Here is a 10,430-nt window from a genome sequence, read left to right on the forward strand (position 1 = left end):
TCCCCCTCCTCTTTTCTCTCTCTCTTTTTCCTCTCTTCTCTCTCTCCTCTTCCCTCCTCCCTTCTCCTCCTCTCTTTCTCCCCCCTTTCCTTCTCTCTCCCTCCTTCCTCTCTATCTGTCTCCCTTTCTTTCTCCCCCTTCTGTGTCTAGTTGTCTGTTTCTGTCTGTCTGTCTGTCTGTCTCTCGGTTGGAGGGACGGAGGGCCCCCTTTCTTCACCTGCTCTAAAAAGGAGTAATTAGTAGATGGAAATGCACCCCACTCCATCTCATCTTACCTCTGTCTGTCTGCTCCTCCCTCCCCTCCCCCTCCCCTTCCAGCTCCCTGTCGGAGCTGGGCTGTCTTTCTTCTCTCCTGATGAAGAGGCGCCGGGCTGGGGCCTCGGAGCCGACGCAGACAGCCTCCTCCCCCTGCCTGGTTGCTTCGCTGGACCCCGGCACTAGGTCTGGGTCCGACTTTGGCTGATGCTCTATTTTCCCTCTTGTTTTGGGGACTGCGGCTGGAACTCAGCCTGGGCTGCTTCTGCCCCAGTTTCTTTCTGTTCCTTACAGTCTCCTCACACGCCTTTCACCCGCTCCTCACGACCTGCGTGCGTGCGCCCCCCTCCCCCACTAAAGGAACTGGTGCTGCTGCTGGCTGGCCCGGGAGCCGATGGCTGAGCTCTCCATGGTCCTGACTGGCCTCCAGCGGTCTCTTTGCCCCACAAAGGCATCTTCTCTGGGCTTGAGCCTGGGGGCTGGCGAGGGCAGGTTTGGTAGAGGGAAATGATCCACTCCCTTCTGCAGCTGCCATTCCTTTGCTTCTCTCCTCATTCTTTTTAGCTTCTATCCCTGCACTGCTCCAGTCCAGTGTGGCATGCTGTCCACAGATCAACAGACATTTATTAATCTCCTGCTATATACCAGGCACTGGGAATCAGAGTAGAGGGTTAAAGGGCTGTACTTGGAGCCGGGAAGATCTGGGTTCAAATTCCACCTCAGGAACTTATTGTGTTACCCCAGACAAGTCACTGATTTTCTTAGGGCTTCAGTTTCTTCCTCTGTAAAATGGGGATGATATTTCTAGCACATAACAGAATTGTTGTGGATAAAGTGCACTACTCAGTCAGCCTGACAAGCATTGATTAAATGCCTACTATGTGCCAGGCACCATGTAGCATCTTCTTAGCACCTACTATGTGCCAAGCTCTGTGGGTACAAGAAAGGCAAAAATCACAGCAACCTCAGAAGGAAGACACAGCATGTCGGGGGACTTTCCTGATGAGAGTGGGTTTTGAGCTGAATCTTGAAGGAATCCAGAGAGTCCAGAAAGTGGGGGTGATGCCTTCCAGGCTTGAAGGACAACCAGTAGAAAGGCAAGCAGTGTCTTGTGTCAAGAATATCAGAGAGATTGGATCCTAGAGGACGTGGAGGGAAGGAAAGTAGAGGAGACTGGAAAGGTGGGAAGGGACCAGCTTTAAAAGCCAAACAAGATTGTATATTTGATCCTGGAGGCAATAGGGAGCCATGGGACTACTCTGAGGAGGGGTGGGAGGAGGCATGAAGGCCAGTTATTCTTTTCAATCCATCTGAATATTGAACAACCCCTATCTTCTGTCTTCTCCTCACTTTAGGCTTGCAGATGGATGTAGTGGTAGTAAGAGCCCCTGCCAGGCTCTTTGGGAAGCAGGTAATATAGGTTATTCAGGGAGAGAGTAAAGCTGGGAAAAAGGCTCTGAGAACAATTGGCAGATGGGGAGAGGCCAGAGGGAATGGGCCAGGGAGGCAGACGGGCAGGATGTCCAGGAGAAGTTCCCTAGCAGCGGCTGGAAACCCAGGCTTCCCCTCTGAAGGGCAGGCCCTCTCTCTGTGCCTACAGTCTGCTTCCTCTCCATCTACACACAGCATCTCCTTGGCCACTACTTAGCCGGAATCTCATGCTTCTTCCTTCTCTTTTCTCAATCATCTCTGACCCTGGGGCACATAGGTGCTGGTAGGGGGCCAGAGGAGGCAGTTAGAGCCATCTGGAGTCTGCTCACAGATAACTGTGCCAGGTCCTAGGCACTGAGTTTTTTTCTTCTCTCTTCCTCAAGTAAAGGTGATAGCAGAGAGATGGGGCTCCCTTGTCTGTAACATCTCCTCTTTCCCTTCTGACAAACCCTCATCCCTGGCGTCTCTGGGCTCCTGGGCTGTGCTGAGCCTGGAAAGGAGGAATCAAGGGTTAAAGACTCCCCTACTGCGAGTGCCTTCTCTCTGAGATTACCTTCCATCTACTCTGCAGATAAATGAGGGGGATGTGTAGCCATGTCTATAGATCGATGTGGCATATATACGTATTCTTGAGTACCTTGCTTGTGCCCAGTGGTTTCCATGTTGCCTCCAGCACTAGACTGTAAGCTCCCTGAGGGCAGGGCTTGGTTCTGTTTTTCCTTCATCTCCATAGGCTGTGCCCAGCTCCATCAAAGCCCGGGCATGGGTCTGTCTGAAGTGTCTTTCCCGACCCCCCTCTATTCATCATCTCCTGTGTGGACTGCCTATAGCTCACTTGTTTAGAGTTTTTGCATGATGTCTCCTTCATTAGACTGTGGGCTCCCTGAGGGCAGGACCTGCCTTTCCCTTTTCTTTGTACCATGGCCAGCATACAGGAAGCACATCTTATATCCTTGTTGACTGACTGACTGACTGATTAATAAATAAGCTCTTGTTGATTGCTTGCTGTCCTCAAGGTCCCATGCTGGGTGCCAGGTGTACCAAGGTCAAACTAAACACAGACCTTGTTCTCAAGGAGCTCATATTCCATTGGGGGAAGCAGACAGGCATATCCTGGATAATCGGGGGTGGATGGGGAGGCCCTGGCAACTGAGAGAGTCTGGAAAGGTTCCCTAGAGAAGCTATGTTTGAACTGAGTCTTGGGGGAGCCAGGGATGCTGAGAAGCAAAAGTGAGGAGGGAGAGCATCCTAGGAGGGTCCTAGGTCTGAGATGGAGGGATACAGTTGGGGTTCGGCTGAAGGATCATTGTTCAGGGTCCTTTCTGGTCCAGAGACTGGCAAGACTCCCCAGCATGGCCAAAACCAGATTAAAATGTCATTGGGAAATGTTTAACAAAATAAGTAAAAATATAGTATGACATAGATAATATTAATTTGTGGTTTTCCAATACTGTACTTGGAATATAATACTGTATTCCAAGGCAATCCTCCCTCCCTCCCTCCTTCTCTCTCTCTCTCTTTCTCTCTCATGCTTTCAAGGCATGCCCACCATGCCCACCATATTCCCAAATCTTTAACTTTTTATACTTCTTCCTTCCTTCTCCTTCCCTACCTCATGCCTGGAGGTCTGTGGGTCAGTCAACGTGCAGGGGCTGGGAAGGGTGAGAAAGGCACTGAGGAACAGCAGCTCCAGTGTGGAGGGAGGGGGGCATGCCTGTATGTCTGGAGATTCACGTACATTTGTCTCTGTTCAGGGCACTTGAGGGCCGTCTCCCTCCAGCTCTGCCTTGGCATCAGTTGTTGGCCTTTGGGATGGTGGAGGGGGTCGCTCTGGCACTAATCGAGCTGAGTAGTTCCTGGCATGTGGCTCCTACCAGCTGGCACGGTCTGGGCTCAGGCCGGCATCACAGGCCTCCGGAGATCTGGCCTGTCCGCTTCACAGCTGTCCCTACAGGGCAGCCGGAGGGAGCTGGTGGCGGGGGACCTGGGATCCCTCATGATTGTTTTATTCACCGAGAAGGCGGGGGGATGCCCATTGAAGAGAGGATGTAAAGCCTGTGTATCTCCACTATTTCCCCCATACCTGGCTCCAGCCATGGGATCAGTCCTTGAACCCTTTGGGAATGGCCCATGCCATGAAGTGGGCAGGGGAGCAATTGAACTCAGTCCCTTCTTCTGCACCGACCTTTGAGTGACTCTTCCTCCCCTTCTGTCCCCCACAGCATGCCGGGGTATGCTCTGCGGCTTTGGAGCCGTATGTGAACAGAGTGCTGGCCGGGCCACATGCGTGTGCAAAAAAGGCCCATGCCCTACCGTGGTGGCCCCTGTGTGTGGCTCTGATGCCTCCACCTATAGCAATGAGTGTGAGCTACAGAGGGCTCAATGCAGCCAGCAGCGACGCATCCGAGTGATCAGCCGAGGGCCTTGTGGTGAGTATACCAAGGATGGTGTAATAGGTGGTTGGGGGGAAGGGTACCTGGGCTTCCCCTCAGTGCTTGCTGCATCTCCTCCAGATCCTGAGCTTCCTGTCCGTGCCCCGTGTACCTTCCCCAGCTCCCGAGTTCTCCCTCTGTGTTCTTTCTTGCACCTGGCTTCTAAGCTGCCCTTTGGGGCATGGGTTTCCCTCCTCTTCCTCACCTCCCAGCATTCTTCAGTGCCCTGGGACCCTCCCCAACTCCTGAGCCATCCTTCGGTGCCCTCCTTATCTACCCAGCTCCCAAGGTACCCGTCAGTGCCCTGGGACCCTCCCCAACTCCTGAGCCATCCTTCAGTGCCCTCCTTATCTACCCAGCTCCCAAGGTACCCGTCAGTGCCCTCCTCATTTCTGCAGCCCCTAAGGCTCCTCTCATTGCCCCCTTCACTCTTACCCCTTCCTCCATTTAGGCTCCCGAGACCCCTGCTCAGGAGTGACCTGCAGCTTCGGCAGCACCTGTGCCCGCTCAGCAGACGGGCAGTCGGCCAAGTGCATCTGCCCGTCCTCATGCAGCGGTGTCCCCGAGGGCATCGTCTGTGGCAGCGATGGGCGTGACTACCCCAGCGAGTGCCAGCTTCACCGCCTTGCCTGTGCCCGGCAGGAGAATATTGTCAAGAAGTTTGATGGGCCCTGTGGTAAGCGTCCGGGGCTGGTAGCCCTGCCCGGCCCCAGGATGGGGAGAGCTGGCATGAGACCGGGCGCATTCCCTAAAGGGAGCAGCCTCGTCCTCGTTCCTCCATCCTCTCACCCCATCCCAGCTTCCTCTTCCAGCATGGTTGGTGGCCTGAGGCTAGCCTGTTATAGGAGGGAGAACGGGCAAGGTATCATGGAAAGAGAATTGACTCTGGACCTGGGTTCAAATCCCACTGCCAATGGTTATTATCTGTTTGGCTTTGGGCGAGTCATTTTTCCTCCCCAGCTTCAATTTCCTCTTGTAAAATGGGGAGGTCAGACTCAATTGCCTTGGAGGTGTCTCCTATCTCCAAGGCACCTGGACATGGGTCCGGGGGATGCCACTGGACGGGGAGGGGATGCCCTCTTCTGGCTCCCTAGAGACCCACCGTCCTGGACGTCTGTGTCTAGGGATGGGATGGGGTCGATTGGCTTGGAAGAGGGGAGACTGGCCTCCTGGTCAGGGTAGTGGGAAGGGGCTGGAATACTGGATTAGTCAGAGGGTCTCGGGTTCGAGTATTCATTCTGACACTTGCTGCCTGTGTGGCCTTGGGCAAGTCAGTCATTTATTGCATTTATTAAGCACCTCCTGTGTGCCTGGGCAGTGTGCTAAGTGCTAGGGTTACAAAGAAAGGCAAAGCCAGTCCCTGCCCTCAGGGAGCTTACGGTCTAATGTGGGAGAGGACATGTAAACCCCACCGTGTGCAAAGAATGTGGACAGTATACACACATCCGCATGCCCAGATAGATTAAATATATGTGTGTACACATTCACCCCTTTTTTATCCGTGCAATGGACAGAAGGTAATCTCAGAGGGAAGGCACTAGCCATGGAAGGGCGGGAAGAGCTTCTTATTGAAGGTAGGATTTGAGCTGAAGCTTGAGGCCAGGGAGGCTAGACAAGTCATGTGATAGTTTTGTGCCTTAGTTTCCTCAACTGTAAAAGGAATCTGACCGCAGACACTTTCTAGCTGTGTGAGCCTGGGCAAGTCACTTCATCTTGTTTATCTCAGTTTTCTCATCTGCAAAATCAAAGTAATCCTTGGAACTGAAGAATGTGCTTTTCAGTCCTTAAAACAGTATATAAGTTTGTGTCATTGTTAGCTGTAAGGAGCTTTGGGGCAGCTAGGTGGCATAGTGGATAGAGCTCTGGACCTGAGGTCAGGAAGACCAGAGTTCAAATCCAGCATCAGACACTTACTACCTGTGTGACCCTGGGCTTCACTTAGCACTTTGCCCTGTCTGTCTCAGTTTCCTCATCTGTAAAATGAGCTGGAGAAGGAAATGGCAAATAATTCTTTGCCAAGAAAACCCCATAATGGGTTCATGAAGAGTTAGACAGAACTAAGAGGGCCGAACAGCAACAAAAAGGCAGCTAAATGATTCAAAGGCTCTTTTTGGCTTTAAATATATCATCTTGGGGGCAGCTGGGTGGCTCGGTGGATAGAGAGCCAGATCTGGAGACTGGAAGTCCTGGGTTTGGATCTGGCCTCAGACACTTCCCAGCTGTGTGACCCTGGGCAAGTCACTTGACCCCCATTGCCTAGCCCTTACCACTCTTCTGCCTTGGAGCCAATACACAGTATTGATTCTAAGACAGAAGGTTAAGGTTCTTTACTAAAAAACTAACTAACTAACTAAATATATCATCTTATGAATTCAGGGAACTGTGGAGAGGGCAGGAGGCATTTTTTTTTAACCCTAACCTGTCTCAGTATTGGTTCTAAGACAGAACAGCAAGAGTGAGGCACTTGGGGTTAAATGACTTGCCCAGGGTCACACAGCTGGGAAGGGTCGGAGGCCAGATTTGACCCCAGGTCCTTCCAACTTGAGTCCTCTATCCACTGTGCCCCCTAACTGCCCTGCCTGAGACATTTTATTTATTTATTTATTTATTTTATTATTTTTTTAAAAACCCTTACCTTCTGTCTTGGAGACACTACTGTGTATTGCTCTAAGGCAGAAGAGTGGTAAGAGCTAGGCAAAGGGGTCAAGTGACTTGCCCAGGGTCACACATCTGGGAAATGTCTGAGGCCAGATTTGAAACCAGGACCTCCTGTCTCTAGGTCCAGCTCTCAATCCACTGAACTACCCAGCTGCCCCCTGCCTGAGACATTTTAAAGCCTTAGAATTTGCCCAAATTAGTACAGAAATTTTTCAATTTAATATAATCAAGATTATTCATTTTATATTTTGTTGTGCTCTCTACTCCTGCTTGGTCTTCAGGTCCTTTCCTATAGATGTGACAGATAGACTTTTAAGTCATTCACTGTCATGATCTCTTTATCATCTCTGATAATCTGATAAGGACAGTTTAGTTGATAAGGAAATGAGGAGAGAACAAGGGAGTTGTCTTTTACCTCATGCTTCCAGCTCTGGCTCCAGGAGCATGGAGTTTATTATATATATATTTCAAGACTCATTTCACACAAAAGAACCCCCCTGAAACTTCACAGATGTGCAGAAGTTACAAATTATGTCACATCAAAACACAAAACATTGGCTTCAGAATAGACCAAGGCCAAGGCTGAATTTTGACTGGCTTCTTATCAGGAAGCCAAGTTGGGGGGTATCCCTCTTAGGGTTGAATTGTCCCTGCTAAGATTTTGGCCTTGGCTATACCAGGCAGCAGCATTCCTGATCAAAGGGGAACAGTGTTAACCCTTTAAATTCAGGTTTGCTATGAACGTAAAGCTTTTCAATGAGGCCACAATACTTTTCAATAAGAAATCACAAGGATCACAAAAGGGGTCAAAAGAGGAGTCTCAGATTTTTATCTATTCTCTTATAGGCTTCCCACAATTCACCCACTCTGAGACTCCGAGAAGGAGTAGACAAGGCTGGGGGTGCTGGGAGCCCCCGGCTCTGAGGCCATGTGACCAGTCCCTTTTGGGGTATCGCTGCCATTGGGGGGCAGATGCAGGTCTCCCAGATGTTGGGGTCCTCTAGGCTCACCTTCCTCTGCCTAACATACGAAAGTTGCTCCCAATGCCTAGATCCATGCAAGGCTGTTCTCAGTGACCTGAACCGTGTGTGCTGGGTGAACCCTCGCACCCGACAGCCGGACATGCTGCTACGTCCTGAGAGCTGCCCACCCCGGCAGGAGCCAGTGTGTGGGGACGACGGGGTCACCTACGTCAATGATTGCATCATGGGCCGTACCAGCGCCACCCAGGGCCTTGATATCCAGAAGCTTCGCTCGGGGCAGTGCCAGCCACAAGGTGGGCATAACCTATGGGCAGGAGGGGGTGGGCCTCCTAGGTGCCAGGCACTGTGCTAGATACCAAGAAGAGACAGACAAAAAACCTTTTTTCTTTTATTCGTTTATTCATTCAATCTTTTTTTTTTTAACCCTTACTTTCTGTCTTGGAATCATTCATTGCTACATAATAATTGGTTCCAAGGCAAAAAGAAGAGTGGTAAGCGCTAGGCCATGGGGGTTGTGACCTGCCTAGTGTTTGAGGCTGGATTTAAACCCAGAACCTCCTGTTTCCAGGCCTGGCTTTCAAGCCTCTCAGCCACTCAGCCGTTCCCCCACCCCAATTCATTCATTCACTCACTCATTCATTCATTCATTCATTTGTTTGTTTGTTTGTTTTTTAAAGCCCTTACCTTCTCTCTTGGAGCCAATACTATGTATTGGCTCCAAGGCAGAGAGTGGTAAGGGTAGGCAATGGGGGTTAAGGGACTTGCCCAGGGTCACACAGTTGGGAAGTGCCTGAGGTCAGATTTGAACCTAGGACCTCCTTTCTCTAGGCCTGGTTCTCAATAAGCACTGAGCTACCCAGCTGCCCCCTCCCATTCATTTATTTCTGACATTCATTTAAACATTTTTTTCAGATCTCTCTTATCCCTTAGTTGCCTGTTGAGAAGGCAGGGCAATATGGTATCCCCAGCATATGAGAGAGGCAAAATTTAAATTCCTTCATGCCCTCCAGGAGCTTCTATCCTCCTGGATAATGGAGCCCCTTTATGTGGGAGGACACAGGCTCAGCCTGAGCGGGGTGTATAGGATTAGGCTAGTCCGGCTCGGGGGATGCCCGGGCCTGTGGGCCCTCAGGCTGGCCGGGGAGCTTCTGCTCCTCCCTTCAGAGCTGTTCCACCAGGAGAAGGGCCGGGGCAGGAGCCTTCAGCCGGCCGAGGCTGCCTGCTGCTCCAAATTCCATCTCCCTCCCAAGCTCGTGCCAGGAGAGAGATGCTATCCCGGCTGGAGAGATGCTCACGGGGGGAACGTCCCAGAATTCACAGCGACTTGGCCTCTTCTAAAGGATAAAAGGGGTGGACAAAGGGACGTGGGGGCTCTCCCAAGTCCCTGGCCCACACTCTCAGGCCCTTGGGGGAGCCCAGAGCCATTCCCTCCGCTCTCGTTGCAGATCAGTGCCCGAGCCCCTGCAAGTTCAATGCTGTGTGTCTTATCCGCCGAGGCCGTGCCCGCTGCTCCTGTGACCGGGTCACCTGTGACGGCGCCTACCGGCCTGTGTGCACGCACGGAGGCCACACATACGCCAGCGACTGCGAGCGCCAGCGGGCCGAGTGCAGCCAGCAGCGGGCTCTCCCCATCAAGCACCACGGGCCCTGTGGTAAGGCCGGCCTCCCAGCCTGCTCCGACCCCGTCCTTCCCCTCCCCTGCCGCTGCTCTGCTTGCTCCTGTCGGAGGGTTTTCTCCCATGATCTAGACGAGTGCCTACCTCGCCTTGGCTCCTCCATCACATGCCATCCATATCCATGTGTCATGCTTTTAAGGAGCAGAGGCCGGCCTTTCTGTAGCTCCCAGAGGTGCCCGCCGGCTCCTGCCCCTCCTCCTCTCTTCTCTCTCCTTGCCTTCTCTTGCCCACTGTGCCCCCAGTGCTGCCAGGAGACAGCGGGTGTTCCCAGTGGCTCCGTAAGTAACTCAGGCATCCCGCAGCTGGTCTAGCTCTCTTGGGGGCGTTTACTCAAGGGAGAAAAGTGGGGCGAGTCGCCCTGACGTCTCTGGCTTCAGAGAAGATTGTTTTGAGGGAGTTGGATGAGCGCAGAGTGCAGAGCGCAGCCCCGGCTCCTGGCTGCCCAGCATAGCCTCTCTGAAACCTGCTTTCCTAGAACTGGACGGAAACCTCGCGGGCACTCTCTGGGCAGGAGGCCACTTGGCCCTCGGCAGCCTCGGTGCTGAGGCTTTTCTCCTAGTGAGGGCAGAGCCCTGGATCCCTGTGCCCTTATCCTTCCATTCCCCCTTCCTCCCCAGGTTCTCTCCTCTTCTCCTGAGAATTCCCAACAGAGAGGGACTGGGAGGGACTCACAGAGGGAAGAGTGGTTCCGGGGCCCACCCTGGGCTGGGACGGCGTGGGAGGAAGCAGGATGTCGGGGTTCTAGTGACCCCCCCTCCCTGTCTCTCTCCTTCCCTCCCAGTGTGAGCTCTGGGCAGAGAAGATGCTACCATGTGTACATACATACGTACACAGACACAGACACACACACACACATTCTCTCCCTCTCCCTCCCTCTCTCCCTCTCTCTCTGTCTCTCTCTGTTTCTCTCTGTTTTTGTCTCTGTCTGTCTCTCTCCCCCTTCTCTGTCTGTCTGTCTCTCTCCCTCTCTCCCCCTCCCCTTCCCCCCCCCCTCT

General features: G+C 52.6%; 1 protein-coding gene across 1 annotated transcript in view; it reads left to right on the forward strand.

Moving 5' to 3' along the window:
- AGRN (agrin) overlaps window positions 1–10,430 on the forward strand; it is a 129,840-nt gene that overhangs the window by 98,542 nt on the left and 20,868 nt on the right. The window contains exons 4-8 of the mRNA XM_044668627.1: window positions 3,909–4,115; window positions 4,570–4,794; window positions 7,828–8,052; window positions 9,205–9,416; window positions 9,678–9,713. Coding sequence (XP_044524562.1) covers window positions 3,909–4,115; window positions 4,570–4,794; window positions 7,828–8,052; window positions 9,205–9,416; window positions 9,678–9,713 — 905 coding nt within the window. The remainder of the gene's footprint in view (window positions 1–3,908; window positions 4,116–4,569; window positions 4,795–7,827; window positions 8,053–9,204; window positions 9,417–9,677; window positions 9,714–10,430) is intronic.

The sequence above is a fragment of the Gracilinanus agilis genome, chromosome 3, assembly GCF_016433145.1.
Source record: "Gracilinanus agilis isolate LMUSP501 chromosome 3, AgileGrace, whole genome shotgun sequence".
Lineage (NCBI taxonomy): Eukaryota > Metazoa > Chordata > Mammalia > Didelphimorphia > Didelphidae > Gracilinanus > Gracilinanus agilis.